Source organism: Podarcis muralis, chromosome 7 (genome assembly GCF_964188315.1).
Source record: "Podarcis muralis chromosome 7, rPodMur119.hap1.1, whole genome shotgun sequence".
Taxonomy (NCBI): domain Eukaryota; kingdom Metazoa; phylum Chordata; class Lepidosauria; order Squamata; family Lacertidae; genus Podarcis; species Podarcis muralis.
Window position 1 is genome coordinate 67,385,808 of NC_135661.1, and position 15,967 is coordinate 67,401,774.

General features: G+C 45.1%; 1 protein-coding gene across 1 annotated transcript in view; it reads left to right on the plus strand.

Moving 5' to 3' along the window:
• The window catches only part of MAP3K6 (mitogen-activated protein kinase kinase kinase 6), a 45,790-nt gene that overhangs the window by 23,558 nt on the left and 6,265 nt on the right, over positions 1 to 15,967 (plus strand). Inside the window, exons 14-23 of the mRNA XM_028738676.2 lie at positions 347 to 425; positions 629 to 762; positions 1,746 to 1,873; positions 2,665 to 2,801; positions 4,143 to 4,248; positions 4,370 to 4,527; positions 6,105 to 6,282; positions 12,655 to 12,802; positions 14,509 to 14,680; positions 15,703 to 15,906. Of these exons, the coding sequence (XP_028594509.2) occupies positions 347 to 425; positions 629 to 762; positions 1,746 to 1,873; positions 2,665 to 2,801; positions 4,143 to 4,248; positions 4,370 to 4,527; positions 6,105 to 6,282; positions 12,655 to 12,802; positions 14,509 to 14,680; positions 15,703 to 15,906 (1,444 nt within the window). The remainder of the gene's footprint in view (positions 1 to 346; positions 426 to 628; positions 763 to 1,745; positions 1,874 to 2,664; positions 2,802 to 4,142; positions 4,249 to 4,369; positions 4,528 to 6,104; positions 6,283 to 12,654; positions 12,803 to 14,508; positions 14,681 to 15,702; positions 15,907 to 15,967) is intronic.

Consider the following 15,967-nt stretch of genomic DNA (forward strand, 5'->3'; position numbering starts at 1 on the left):
ATTTTGGTTGCCCTCCTCTGGACACGTTCCAGTTTGTCAGTGTCCTTCTTGAACTGTGGTGCCCAGAACTGGACACAGTACTCCAGGTGAGGTCTGACCAGAGCAGAATACAGTGGCACTATTACTTCCCTTGATCTAGATGCTATACTCCTATTGATGCAGCCCAGAATTGCATTGGCTTTTTTAGCTGCCGCATCACACTGTTGGCTCATGTCAAGTTTGTGGTCAACCAAGACTCCTAGATCCTTTTCACATGTACTGCTCTCAAGCCAGGTGTCACCCATCTTGTATTTGTGCCTCTCATTTTTTTTGCCCAAGTGCTTCCCCTTCTGCTCTTTTACATTAGGTTTTGCGAACTGGTCCGCTCCTTCATGGCAGAGATGGGTGAGGAAGTGAATAGCTGCAGCTCCCTGGAGGAACTCGAGGTGAGCTGGCGGAAGAGGACGCTCCGTGGTTTCAGGAACTGGGAACTTTTGTCGGGGCCTGTCGAACGATGGCTGTGAAGGCGGATGTGGAAAATGGCCAAGCCCAGTGGTGAACAGGCCAAGACAGGGTGCTGCGCATAGAGATTTCGCCAAACGGGCCTTTTAAGTTCCATAACTCTGTGTGTGTTCTTTGACTTGCACAGTATGACTACGAACGCACGGAAGCAGGCGACAGGGTGATTCTAGGTAAAGGCACCTATGGGGTGGTCTACGCTGGCCGGGACCTCAGCAATCAGGTGCGCATCGCCATTAAGGAGATCCCAGAGCGTGACAGCAGGTAAGAGTTGCGAAAAGCAGGGAAGGAATTACTAATATTGTCAATTTTGGCTTCTTGTTTCTTTAGTCTTAAGCTCAGTTCATCACACTTCTGCACTTGTGTGTATTTTCCCCTCTTTTAATTAGGCCATTAACAGTCATACTAATTTTTGCGTGCATTTCTCCAGATATAGCCATTCTTGTATGCCGTCTTGCCTATGCTTTTGCAAGCAATTTTCCCTAGTACAAAGCATTTTTTGTACATTGTTTTCATGGATATACACATTTTTGTGCACATTTTTTGTTGGAGTGCTGTATCACAAAATTAGGGAGGAGTTCAAATTTCAAAGATGAGCTGTCTTTCAGTTTGTGCATTTGTCCAGGAAGTGTGAATTTGGTATGTTTATGCTAAAATGTGTACCCAACAATTTCCTTCCCCTATCCTTAGAATGGCCAGACCACGCTGTGGGAATCTGGGGCTTCCTTCATGTTGCAAGAACTCTGGGGTGTCTTTGCAATCAGATTCCCACTTACGCATCACCAAAAAAGATTTGCACAAAACCCGAATATGTTAATTGTTATGTGTAGACGCAAATTTGGGAATAATGATTGTAATTTAAACAAAAATCCAGTGCATATTAGGGAAGACTGTGACCAGATGACCTTCGTGCCTACTCAATCTTCTCAGGAGCTACTGTCATCAGTTATCATCATTAATATTATTATTAATAATAGCCTGTGATTCACTTAGCTCCCAATTAATAGGTTATGGGCAGCTTCAAAGACCCTGCTGCTGCTGCTCTCCCTTCTGAGGGTTCTTTGTCTTTAAATCGGACTTTGACTGGAGAGCCCTTCAAAGAGAGGACCGTCCTCTCTAAAGTAGGACACATGGCTATCCTACTTAGCAGGAATATGCTCAGCATGGGGCATGGCATCCCCTGGCTGCTTCCTCTGAGAGAGTTGTGTGTTCATCTGTCATTCATACATGCCACACTTGCGCTTCAGATACTCACAGCCCCTTCATGAGGAGATTGCTCTCCACAAGCGCCTGAGACACAAGAACATTGTTCGCTATTTGGGCTCTGTCAGTCAAGATGGCTTCCTCAAGATCTTCATGGAGGAGGTACCTGGGGGTAAGTACAGTGGTAAAAAGGTAAAGGTAAAGGGATCCCTGACCATTAGGTCCAGTCGTGACCGACTCTGGGGTTGCGGCGCTCATCTCGCTACAGTGGTTCCTCAGGTTAAAAACTTAATTCGTTCTGGAGGTCCGCTCTTAACCTGAAACTGTTCGTAACCTGAGGTACCACTTTAGCTAATGGGGCCTCCTGCTGCCACCACACCACTGCCGCACGATTTCTGTTCTCATCCTGAAGCAAAGTTCTTAACCCGAGGTACTATTTCTGGGTTAGCGGATTCTGTAACCTGAAGTGTCTGTAACCCGAGGTACCACTGTATATGCAGTAAATATGCAATGTGCAATAAAAAACATGTAAAATTTTAAAAAAACACTAGAGACCACCAATAAAGATGCTTTCTTAATTGTTGGCATCAGCAGAGCATCACGGGAAGGTTGTCACAAGAGGTGTTCAAAGCTTAAAAGAGAAGCTGAATCTCAGTTGGCCACACGCGACTGGGCCGATGACACTAAAAGCTCAGTTTCTTGTTGCTGTCAGCTGAGCCTCACTAGCTCAGGGAATGACTGACGATGCCCCTTACCTCAGTGACTGAGCTACGATATTAGGGTTTAGGTTTGCTGCAGAGAGCACTGCAGTAATTCACCCTTGAGGTTACTGATGCAAGGACTGCAGTGGACATGACTAGTAGCCGTTGATAGCCTTGTGCTCCGTGCATTTGTCTAATCCCTGTATAAGAAAACAGCCTCTATAATGCTCCATGTCCTTGTCTCCCCACCCCAAAAATCCAGGAAGCCTTTCCTCTCTTCTGCGCTCCATGTGGGGCCCCCTGAAAGACAACGAGCCCACCATCGTTTTCTACACCAAGCAAATCCTAGAGGGGCTGCGCTACCTGCACGACAACCAGATCGTCCACAGGGACATCAAGGTGAGAGCCACCTCAGCTTGGGCTGCCAGGTGTAGACATGTTGTTGGTGCTAGATCTCTGTGTGGCATTGCCAGACCTTGCAGGGATCAAGCAGGTCTTTTCACGCAGCTTTCCTTTTCCTCCTTCATTTGGGTTTTGACTCTGCATTAGCTTTGGTAAAACAAAGACTACATGGGATATTTCTTTTCAGGACATTTTGGCTAGCTCACGCACAGCCTACCTGCCTTGCTCCTTAGGCATTTCTTAAAGACGATCCTTAATGATTTTCAGCTAGCTGCTTGCTTTAGGAATTTGCATGCAGTTAATTATCGCACAGCTTTTGCTCTGGCCAGATTTAATGTGATGCCTTTCTCGGTTGCTCTGGGGAGGAGAAGGCTGGGGTTCCTCGAGGGTTTGTCCTTGTAATAACCAGGAGCTGGAACATCTGTGGAAAATATTGTTTTGTTTTTATAATTTTTATGCTGGCGCTCATCAGCAGATGATTGCCCCTTTATTGGCCAAACCAGGAAGGTCAGCTAAATTTTATGTTAAATATTTACTGAGAGATAAAACCCTGCATGTGTCATTAGTAATGGCCAGATTTTCTTTATCAGGAACAGTGAGAACAAGAAGGCAATTAACCACCTGAAGTTGGAAATATATTTGGGAGCTATTTAAGACATTTGTTATCCTGTCAATATGTATACTTGAGCTGGTGGCATTTAGATAATACATTGCTTTTTGTTTTGCTCTATGCTTAAGATTATGGAGCATTGTATGGCTTTATTTTTGCCGCATTCTTGGTCTGTGGATCATAATAAATTGATGATGAAGTTAATACTACAGTTGAATTTCTAAGCAACAGTCCTTGGGGTTTTGTTTTTGTGGAAGGGGGGGGGGGATTTTTTGGCCCTGCCACTCCTTTTTTCACTGTTCCCAGTCCAGGACTGAAGAGGCTCTGGGTAAAGTGTCTTCCGTTGAGCCCCCTCTTCTTTTGGTGATCCCTGACTGGCTTCCCTGGTTGCTAAGGCAGTGCCTTAAACAGCATTGGGCAGCTGGCTCTGGTTGCCATGTACAGTTCCCTCCATGCCACAGAGCGATGCTCACTCAGAGGCAGTGTAGGAAATTAAAAAGCTGGCTGGATCTAGCCATCTGGCGCTCGTAGGCTGTGCAGGGAATTGCCTGAGGTGCATGTCTAGGGCAGACATAATCAGCAAGGCCTTCATAGTCCCTAGACCTTTGCAGCCGTCCAAGGATGCCAAGACACTGGTGCCAGGCCTGTTTGCACTTGGAAGAAGCCCTCAAAACTTGAGTGCCTTGTTGATCTCCAAAGCAGTGACTTGGCTTTTCTTGGATAAACAGGGTGATAACGTCCTGATCAACACGTACAGTGGAGTGTTGAAAATTTCAGACTTTGGCACATCCAAGAGGCTGGCGGGGATCAGCCCTAGTACAGAGACATTCACAGGTAAGGGTGTGTGCGGAGCTCTGCGTCGTTTGGGGAAGAGAGCCGACTCATCTGGGCTCTCAGGCATTGGGATGTGGCTCCCATGACTTCTTCCTTCTTGGTTTCTCTCTTCCTTCCTCAGGCACCTTGCAGTACATGGCCCCAGAGGTCATTGATCAGGGACCCCGTGGCTATGGCAAGCCAGCTGACATCTGGTCCATGGGCTGCACCATCATTGAGATGGCGACAGGCAAGCCCCCTTTCTTTGAGCTGGGCAGCCCGCAGGCCGCCATGTTCAAGGTGAGGCTAGGATTTGCACCCTTCTGCACAGCTGGGAAGAACACTTGGCAGTTTTCCTGCGGGGAGGAGGGGATCCTTGCAGGAGTTGTCTCTGTCAGGAGCTCAGCCTACACTCAAGTAGGACCCTGGCAGAGGCACATGCCCGACTGGCATGTTCTCTCCCTCCTGGTCTTTCGTTCAGGAGCTTCAGGAGCTTTCTTCAGCCTGAACATCACAGCGACCGATGCCAACTGACACCGGCACACTTGGGGATCTGCAGAGTTTGCGTATCATGCATAACACATCTCAGCAACTCAGCATTTTGGCTAATCTACTTTATTTACATATAAACACACACAGAGCACTGCAACATGGCTCCCTCTCTCTCTAGCATCAGACAGCAAAGAGAAAAAGAACAAAAGACAATAGTCCCACTTCACGGAACACAGTAACACAGACATCCTGTCTCCATCACTTCCCACACTGTGGAATCAAAACATATACCGTCATGTGATAGACAAAAATCCCATGACTGCAATCATGGAACAGGAATTCTAACAGTCTCTGCCCACTTGCTCAACTAGGCAGGAAGAAGTAAATGAGAATGGGTAGTCCAAGTGGCCTGGACAATCTTTTCCCTGGTTCACTTGCTGCCCAGCCCCAAAGCAGCTCTGATTCTAGGGGAATTTCCCTTTTCTCAGCAGCATGGCATTCCTTCTCACCTTTCCTTCTAACTGCAGCCAGGATACCAAAAAGGGAGAGAGGATTGATGGAAGACCTGAGGGGGCAGGTCATCATCAGCTCCCCAGCCCTCTCAGCAGACTCCTTTCAGATGATCCTAGGGCTGGGTATTCCTGGGTTGCTCGGAGCTTTGTGGAAGACCAGCAGAGCAGGCCAACTAGTTGGCTAGTTGCACCAGCCTTTGGGACTGTTACATCAAGTCTGGTGTATTTGTGAATGCAAGTAGTGTAGTCCTTTAGGGTTTAGGTTCCATTAGATATTTTTGCACCATTTAGACGCTGCATATAATCATAGAGTTGTAGAATTGGAAGGGACCCCGAGAGCCATGTAGTTCAACCCCCTGCAATGCAGGAATCTCAGCACATGGTCCCCCAGCCAATTGGAAACCATACCGGACCCTGCTTAGCTTTGTAGATGGGCTAGCAGTCAGAATACAGCAGCCTCCATCATTCAGCCTGAGTTTTGAGGACCAGGATAGTTCCATAAACAGCCTGTGACCCAGCACTGCTGACAAACCAAGGGCTCTGCCCTTGACTTAGTGTCTTTTCATAAAGAGGAAGGCCTGTAGCTCAGAGGTGGAGCATGTTGTGCTTCACATGCAGAAGGGCCCTGGTTGAATCCCTGGGATTTTCGAATAGGCCGGGAACCCTGGAGAGCCACTGCCAGTCTGTGCAGCCAATACTGAGCTGGATGGATCAACAGCCTGACTTGGTGTAATAAAACATCTTCCTCATGTCTTAAAAACCGACAGAAGCTGAGTACCCTGCCTGTTGATTCCCACCATAAATGGACAACAAGACCCATGTTTTCAGGTGGTGCACTGTGTATACTATTGCCAGTCCTTTGCCTTTTCTCAGGTGGGCATGTTCAAGATCCACCCCGAGGTGCCCGATTCCATGTCGGATGAAGCCAAGGCTTTTATCCTGAGTTGTTTTGAAGCTGATCCGGACAAGCGGGCGACTGCTGCTGCCTTGCTTCAGGAACCCTTTCTGAAGACGCCCAGTAGGAGGAAATCCAGGAGCCCAGTGGTGATAGGTAAGGCAGGGAACCAGGGAACGAGGCAGCGGGCCTTCTCAGTAGTGGCACCCGCCCTGTGGAACGTCCTCCCACCAGATGTCAAAGGAAAAAACAACTACCAGACTTTTTTTTTTTTTTTTTTATAATAATTTTTATTGATTTTACAACATTAACATAAACATAAACATAAACAAAATACAAACAAACAAAACACGACTTCCCCATACCTCTCCTTCACTGCATTCTTATTTTAAGATCCTTTTTTTCTAGCAATCCATCATTCAATTTTGTATTTAATTCCCTTTAAGAATTTTCTTAATTTCAATTTTAACAGCTGTAATTCTCTAGATCATATCCCTCGACATCTCAACATTCCACAATTTTACAACAATTTTTAAGATAAACTTTAAATTTTTTCCAGTCCTCCTCCACTGTCTCTCTCCTCTGGTCACGAATTCTGCCGGTCATCTCTGCCAGTCCCATGAATTCAATCACCTTGGTCTGCCATTCTTCCAGAGTAGGTAGTTCTTTAGTCTTCCAATACTTTGCCAGAAGAATTCTTGCTGCTGTGGTTGCATACATAAAAAAGGTTCTATCTTTCTTTGGAATCATTTGGCCGACCATGCCCAAAAGAAAGGCCTCCGGTTTCTTAACAAATGTCCACTTAAGGATTTTCTTAATTTCATTATAGATCATTTCCCAGTAAGTCTTAACCTTCGGGCAGGTCCACCAAAGATGATAAAAGGTTCCTTCACATTCATTACATTTCCAACAGTTGTTATTGGGCAGGTGATATATCTTTGCAAGTTTAACTGGGGTCATGTACCACCTATAGATCATTTTCATTATGTTCTCTTTTAAGGCACTACATGCCGTAAATTTAATGCCTGTGGTCCATAACTGTTCCCAGTCCGCAAACATAATATCATGTCCAATATCTTGTGCCCACTTAATCATAGCTGATTTCACTGTTTCATCCTGTGTGTTCCATTTTAGCAGCAGATTATACATTCTAGACAGATTCTTAGTATTGGGTTCTAGCAGTTCTGTTTCTAATTTTGACCTCTCCTTCTGGAATCCTAGTTTCCTGTCCTGCTTAAAAGTCTCGTTAATCTGGTGGTAATGTAACCAATCTCGGACTTTAGGCTTTAACTTCTCAAAGCTCTTTAGTTTCAACTTTTCACCATCGTATTCTATAATTTCACAATATTTTGGCCACACTGAATCCATATTAAGTTTTTTTACCTCCTTGGCTTCCACTGGTGATAACCACCTGGGAGTTTTACTTTCCAACAGATCTTTATACCGATTCCATACATTATACAATGCTTTCCTGACAATATGGTTTTTGAAATTTCTATGAACCTTTACCTTGTCATACCATAGATATGCATGCCAACCGAAGTTGTTATCGTAACCTTCTAGATCTAAGATATCTGTATTCTCAAGAAGTAGCCATTGTTTCAACCAGCAAAAAGCTGCTGCTTCATAGTAGAGTCTGAGGTCCGGCAGGGCAAAACCCCCCCTATCCTTTGCATCAGTCAAGATCTTAAATTTTATTCTGGGTTTTTTGCCCTGCCAGACAAATTTAGATATATCTTTCTGCCACTTCTTGAAACATTCCGTCTTATCTATAATTTGCAATGTCTGAAACAAAAACAACATTCTCGGCAGTACATTCATCTTGATAACAGCAATTCGGCCTAACAAGGAGAGTCTCAGCCTAGACCATATGTCAAGATCTTTCTTCACCTCCAACCAACACTTCTCATAATTATCTTTAAATAGGTTCACATTTTTAGATGTTAAGTTCACCCCCAGGTATTTCACCCTTTTTGCTATTTCCAGCCCAGTTTCCCTTTGAAAACTATCTTTTTCCACCATAGTCAAATTTTTCTCCAGCACCTTTGTCTTATATTTATTTAATTTGAAACCTGCTACTTGCCCAAATATTTCAATTAATTCTAAGACTCTTTTTGTGCTGGCTTCTGGTTCTTGCAATGTCAACACTAGATCGTCTGCAAATGCTCTTAACTTATAATGTTTCGTTCCGACCTGTACTCCTTTAACCAACTGATCCCTTCTGATCATGTTCAGCAAAACCTCCAGTACTGTTATAAACAGTAGAGGGGATATTGGGCACCCCTGTCGTGTCCCTTTCTCAATTGGAATCTCGTCCATAATCACCCCATTCACAATTAGTTTAGCTTTTTGTTCAAAGTATATTGCACCTATACCGTTTTCAAAGTTTCGGCCTACCCCCATCCCTTGAAGATTTTTCTTCATAAAGCTCCAACAAATGTTATCAAAGGCTTTCTCTGCGTCCACAAAAATCAACACCGCTTTTCTGTTTATATCAGTCTCCAACAGTTCCAAGATATCGATAATATTCCTTACATTATCTGCCATATGCCTTCCTGGGAGAAAGCCTGTTTGATCCTTATGGATCTCCTCTAGTAGAACTTTCTTAAATCTTTTTGCCAAAATATCTGCAAAAATTTTATAATCCGTATTCAGGAGTGATATAGGGCGGTAGTTCTTAACTTGATGTTTCTCAGTTTCTGTCTTCGGTATAAGTGAAATAAATGCTTCTTTCCACGATTCGGGAGCCTTTCTCCCCTCCAAAATTTGGTTGCAAACTTCTTTCAATGGTTGTATTAACCATTCTTTCAATGCTTTGTAGTATCTTGCAGTCAAACCATCTGGTCCTGGTGATTTTCCCAGTTGCATGTCCTGAATGGCACGCTCTATTTCTTGCTCTGTGATTTCCTCATTTAGAATTCTTTGGTTTCTTTCAGAAATTTTTGACAATCCATATTTTTTAATGAATTCTTCTATCTCTTGTTCATTTTTTGGCCCCTGTGCATACAGCTTCTTAAAAAAACTTTGAAAGCAATTACTTATCTCATTTGGTTTGTTGATAAGTTTCCCATCTACTTCGAGGGATATCACAGTATTCAACTTTTGTCTCTTTTTCAGCTGCCACGACAGTAGCTTCCCACATTTATCTGCTGATTCAAACGTCTTTTGCCTCATTTGTTTTATTTTCCATTCTATCTCTTGATTCATCAGTTCCATGTATTGTGTTTGGTAGAGCTTTATTTCTCTTAAAATCTCATGGGACTTAGGTTTAAACCTAAGTTTCTTCTCCCCTTCTTTTATTAGGTTCCAAATTTTCTCTTTCTTCTCATTCTGTTTTTTCTTTTTTATAGAATTTTGTTGTATTAGGAAGCCACGCATCACAGCTTTACTTGCGTCCCAAATTATCCTCTTTTCAACATCCGAATTCAAATTTATCTCGAAGTAATCTTTCAGCGTCTTTTGGGCCTTTTTACAAAATGCTTCATCTCCAAATAGAGCGTCATTCATTCTCCATCTAAAGGTTCCAGCTGTTGTCAGTTTCATTTCCATCTTTACTGGATTATGGTCAGAACAGGTTTTTGGACAGATTTCTATTTTTTTAATCCTTGATGCCAGATTACTGGAAATCCATATTTGATCGATTCGAGTCCATGTCATTTTTGCCTCAGAGAAAAAAGTCCCCTCCCTTTCCAGAGGGTTCCTAGTTCTCCAAATGTCAATCAGGTCCAGGGTATCAGTCAATTCAAAGAAAGTCTTTGGTAATCTCCCATCTTTAGATATTACTTGTCTTTGGGCCTTATCCATGTTTGTAGAAACAACTCCATTCATGTCGCCCATCATTATAATTTTCAGGTCCAGAAAGTCCATTAAAGTCTCATGCAACTTCTTGAAGAACTCGGCCTTCCCCTCATTAGGTGCGTAAACTCCTACAATCAGAATCTTTTCTCCTTGGATTTGAATTTCCACTGCCAGATATCTTCCTTGTTCATCTTTAAAAATCATTTTTGGTTCAAATTTCTCCTTAACATAAATCACTACTCCTCTTTTCTTGACTTTATCTGAGGAAATAAATTCCAGTCCTAATCTTCTGTTTGTTAAAAGCTTCCTGTTTATCCTGGCAATGTGGGTTTCTTGTAGGCAGATTATATCTAATTGTTCTTTCTTCAATATGTGAAACACTTGACCCCTTTTTCGGGGATGGTTCAGACCATTGCAGTTCCAACTCAGAAGTTGCAGAGACATTTTTGTTATTGGGTAGCTTTACCACCAACTGCACCAAGTTCCTGCTCCTCTTCAGTCGGCGCTGGATTCAATCCGAATGATAGATTTGCAATATCTGGTATGTCTGGTATGTCTCTCTCACCTACGTTTCCTTTCTGGAGATCCTCTAAGTTTCTGTCCAAGAATTGTTCTTTGTCCTGGTATGTTTTAATTTTGAATTTCTTCCCTTTAAAGATGAAGGACAACCCTTGTGGAAATTCCCACCTAAATGGGATGTTGTTCTTTTTAAGTAAGTCCACCAATTCTTTAAATTGTGTTCTCACCTCCAAAAAGTGCTTGGGTATGTCCTTAAAGATCTGTATTTGGGAGTTTTTAATGACCAAAGCCTTCTGGAAATGTAGATTTAGTATTTTGTCTCTTTCTTCCTTTGATCTCAGAGTGATTAAACAATCTCTTGGTTTTTTGCCTTGCTTCCTGCCAATCCGGAAGGCAGTGATTATTGCAAATTCGTCCTCCTCTCCTTCTAACTCGTCATTCCAGAACTCTTGAAATTTGTCTGTGAGAAATTCCCCAAGTTTGTCCTGTTCCTCCTCTGGTACCAGTCGTAGTTTCAAATTCTTATTTTTCCTCTCCAGCTCCAAAAGGGCCAAAGCTGCATCATGTTCTTGTACTTTCTTGACAATGGGCACCACTTTTCCTCTAGTTTCCTCGGCAGTGCTCTTCGCGCTCTCCGCAATTTTCCGTGTCTCTGTGCTTTCTTGAATTAATCGGTTTATAGAGTCTGTATTAGATGATATTGTCGTTGTGTTGAGGTCCAATCTTGTTGTCAGTTCTGTTAGTTTCTTAGAGTTCTCTGTAGATTGCTTAGTGAGCTCTGCAGACTGCTTAGTGAGTACTTCTAGAGATTGGTTTATTCTGAGCAGAGCCTGTGTCATAGAATCCATTGATGCTGTCGTTCCTTTTTCCTGTGCAGCTGCTGCTCCTGATAAAGAACCTCTTTTTTGAGTTTGCTTTTGAGCCTGTTTTGTCTTGCTTCTTGTTGATATTTCATCCAGTGGGTTGCTCATAACTCAAGGTCGTTCTCACAGGAAAGCTGCAAGTGGAAAATCCCCCTTTGTCCACCGTAATGCAGTTAGAGTCCTCTAGAGGGAGAAATTGTATCCACACCAGTGTGCCAGGGAAACAAAGAAACAGAGAGTCCCAAATACAAGAGTTCAACCAAAGTCCTTACTTTGTAGCAATTTAAAATATCCCAATTCTTGTCCACCACCATCCCATTAATTTGTATCAAGTAAGTCTTACTTTGTAGCCACCAGTATTATTTTAACAGCTCATTTGACAGCTCAGTCTCTAGGTAACTGCTGCTCCGGCAGTCTGGCCAGAGTTGTCGACAGTGGAGGGTCCCCCGTTCAAAACTCTATCCTTTTACAGGCAAGGTTAGTTCAATTTTTCTCTCCCCCTTCTCCTGCTCCAGGGGGGGAGACTCTTTCGATGTCAGGTTTAACAAGTTTTCAGAATTAAAAGAACTTTCCCTTTAAATGCAGCTCAGTCTTTTCATTGCTCCGTTAATCATGCAGCTCCGGGAGGCAGACTTCCTTATTTTTTGCCTTTCCCGTTTTCAGCCAAATCTTCTTAAATTTAAAGTCCCCTTTACTTTTCAGTTCTTACTCACGGGGTTTGTAGTCAATCAGTTGTTTCAGGAAGGAATCGGCGCTCTCCGTCAATGGCGACGCGGCTTCACTCCGCAGGCTGGGTAGCGATCCTCAGCACCGCACTCACTCCCGATGCCGCTCCGGAGCCTTTAAAAAGGCTCTTTCGCGATACCGGGGGGTGCAAAGGTGCCCGCCGGATCTCCTTGTCCACAGGCTTCAGCGCCTGTGATTCTAGGGGTCCCCCGCTCGCCGTAGCGGGTCAGACCCGAACCCGCGGAGCAGTCCTGCCTCGGAGCTCGAGGCAAAGGCAGCCATTAGACGCTGGCGCCGACCGGAAGTCTGTGCAGTTCAACAACTACCAGACTTTTAGAAGACATCTGAAGGCAGCCCTGTTTAGGGAAGCTTTTAATATCTGAAGGACTCTTGCATTTTAATATTTTGTTGGAAGCCACCCAGAGTGGCTGGGGAAATCCAGCCAGATGGGCGAGGTATAAATAAATAAATAAATAAATAAATAAATTATTATTATTATTATTATTATTATTATTAATTAATTAATTTGTGAGCCAAGTCAGGCTGGGGCTCCTGATTCTTTGGGAGGTGCCTCAGCATTACTTTGCTGCCAGCCTTGCACTCCTCTCTCTTCTCCCTACAGACGAGCTGTCTCCTCCAAATGTGCCAGAAAGGTCGATTTCAGCAGAGGGTGTCAGCGAGTCCCAGAAACGTTCTTCATCGTTGCAGTCCTTGAATGTCTCTCTGTCTCGGAGCACCAGTGAAGTGGCTCAGAGGCCCACCTATCTCAGGTAAGGCCTGGAGCAGAAGGGAAGCAGGGAGTGGGGAGCTTAACTTGGGAGATTTAATCTACTTGGAAACTTGGTGTGCTCTACTGCCTATCCACATTGCCACAGTGATCATGCACATTAGCTCTGCCTTGAGCCTGTGCCTGAGCTGCAGCTGCATTGCTGCTCCTAGTCCAGGAGGTGTCAAGTGGCAGCCACTTTAATATTTGTGGCCCCACATGCTTGGAAAACTTCTGCCATCAGGCACAGGCTATTTTTAAAAACAGCAAGCAGAGGAGGCAAAGAAACAAAAGCCATTTTTCTCTCAAATGGCGGTTTTGGCCAGATGGTAAATATTGTGAACAGTCCAGCCAAAATTGCTGGCCCGTCTTCTTCAGCCTTGATACTGGTTCTAAACTAGTCAGGTCAGGTTGTGCACAAAATCGGTGGCTGAGAAAATAAAGAAGGATCTGACCGCCACCTGGTGGCAACCCTTTGCTCCTGTCACTGCGAGTTTCCAGTACCAGCATTGCTGTGATAACGTAGCAGTGTGCAATCTGATGTCTTTTGAACTCTTCAAAAAGTCACAATATGATTTCTGTTCTTAACAAGTGAGCAGATGCACTCTGTACTTTTCGCTAGGTAAATCAAGCCAAAGCAATGACAACCTTTTGGGTTTGTTCCTGGGGAACGTTGATTCCCTTGCAACAGGGATGGGCAATGTGTGGCCCTTCAGACATTGTTGGATTGCAACATCCATTATCCCGGACCACTGGCCAGGCTTTCTGAGACAACCTCAGGAGGGTCACATGTTCCTCATATTTCCCACAGCTCCTCACGATACTGCAATGTCCACACACTTCCAAATGACAACAGAAATAATTTAAAGCAGGTGTGGCTAAGGTCAGATCCACTGTCATCTCGAGGCTTTTTGTGCTCCCTTGCACACCTTGAATAATTTGGCAATTTCATATACAGTGGTGCCTCGCAAGACGAAAAGAATCCGTTCCGCGATTCTCTTCGTCTAGCGGTTTTTTCGTCTTGCGAAGCAACCCCATTAGCGGCTAAGCGGATTAGCGCTATTAGCGATTTAGCGGCTATTAAAGGCTTAGCGGCTAAGCTGTTAAAAGGCTATTAACGGCTTAGCGGCTTAGAAAAAGGGGGGGGGGGAGCGGGGGAAAAATGGCAAGACTCGCAAGACATTTTCGTCTTGCGAAGCAAGCCCATAGGGAAATTCGTCTTGCGAAGCGCCTCCGAAACGGAAAACCCTTTCGTCTAGTGGGTTTTCCGTCTTGCGAGGCATTCGTCTTGCGGGGCACCACTATATATATATATATATATATATATATATATATATGGCATTGTCTCAGTTCAAAGACACATTCCAACTGGGCAAAAGCACTTTAGGTCGCTGAGAGATATGGCCTGAGAATCCTTAGTCTGGTCTTTGGTACCTCTCACTGGCCTTGGTCCCAACGCCTCTTGTTGCCTGGTGAGTCTCATTTGTTGCTCTGGCAAGTGGCCCCCACAAGATTCCCCCGAAGGGAATGCAGTCCTCATTCTGAATGAGGTTTCCTATCTGTGCTTCTGGTAAGAATTCAGCATAACCTGCGGTTTCACAGACAGCTCACATTGCCAGCTGCCCCACAGTGGCAACGGTTCCCACCCCTCCATCCCCAGCCACTGTTCCTTTGGGATCCAGTCTCCTCAATTGCTATGTGTCTATACAGGGCCCCTGAGGAACTGCTCAATGTTGACCTCAGCCTCTCCTCTTCCTCCCATGAGGAGACTGGCTGCTTGTTCTTGCTGAGGAAGGATAGCGAGCGGAGAGCCACCCTCCACAAGGTCCTGACAGAGGAGCTGCCCAGCATTTCTGCCGCGCTCTTTGAGGCCCAGGATGAGGTAAGTACCGCTCGGGCCTTTGTGGGCTAAGGAACTAGGGCCTTCCAGAGTTGTTGAACTACAATTCCCAATATACCCGGCAGTTTTTCATGTTTGCTGAGGCTGATGGGAGTTGTAGTTCAAAAAAACACCCGACTGAGGAAGGCTGAATTAAAGCGTTGCCAAATCCCGACCTTGCGGGGGGGAGGGGTCTCCTCTTTCCTTCCTCAGCCCCAAATGTACAAATGGAAAATGAATAAAACCCATCCTCCCTGTGGATTCTTGCAGAAGTTGTGTTGGGAGCACGTTTATTCTGGATTTATATAGCCCCTTTCCGCCAAGGCAGCTTACAGTTTAAACATGAAAACAAATACATTATATAAAAAAGAAAACTGGCAGAGTCTTCTCCTGCCAGCTGGGAGCTGTTGGTGTGTGTGTTCCCTGGCCTGGCTCCCTTGCTTCTGCCTTCCCTCAGGGCGTGCAGGTCTTCAGCAACCTCCAGGGAAGGCGTGGGAGAAACTGCAGCATTTCTGCCACCCAAACCTTTGATTATGAATATTGTAGGGTAGCCACTGGACGTCAAGTCCCAGAGCAAAGGGGGAACTGAGAGGAGTGTGCAATTTATTTTCTTTCTTGCATTTATATCCCACCTTTTCTCCAAGAAGCGCAGGGTGGCGTCCGTGGTTCTCTTCCTCCCCATTTTATCCTCACAACAACCCTGTGAGGTAGGTGAGGCTCGGAGACCGGGACTGGCCCCAGGTCACCCAGTGAGTTTCTCACGGCTAAGCAGGGACTTGATCTCTGGTCTCCCAGGCCCAACATGCCAGCTGTGACACCACAATGGCTTTTAGTTTGGGCGTGAGGAATCTGCAGGCCTCCAGATGTTTCTAGGCTGCAGCGCCTCCCTCATCCCATCCCTGCAGGAGAGATGATAAACAGAGGCAAAGCAGAATTCCCACACTTGGTAATAGGCACAGTGCCATGGCTTTCCCCCTGGCCCTCAGCTCTGTTCTGTTTTGTTTCCGGTTGTGTGTCTCCTCCAGGCCTGGCCTCCTTCTTCGCCTTCCCCTCAGAGCCCAGTCTCCTTGGACCACATCTCCCAGCTGGTCTCCTGCCTCAAGAGATACATCCGCTCCCCCAACCGCAAGCAGCTGGCTCACGACTTGCTCCAAATCCAGACCAGCTTGCAGGCAGATGGCCTGAGCCTTTGTCAGCTGCAAGCGCCCCTCTTCACCTTCCAGGACACCGTAAGTGGGCTTGGGTCAGTGCGGCTGGGATCCCTCATGAAAAGTGTCTTCGGTGTTCCCT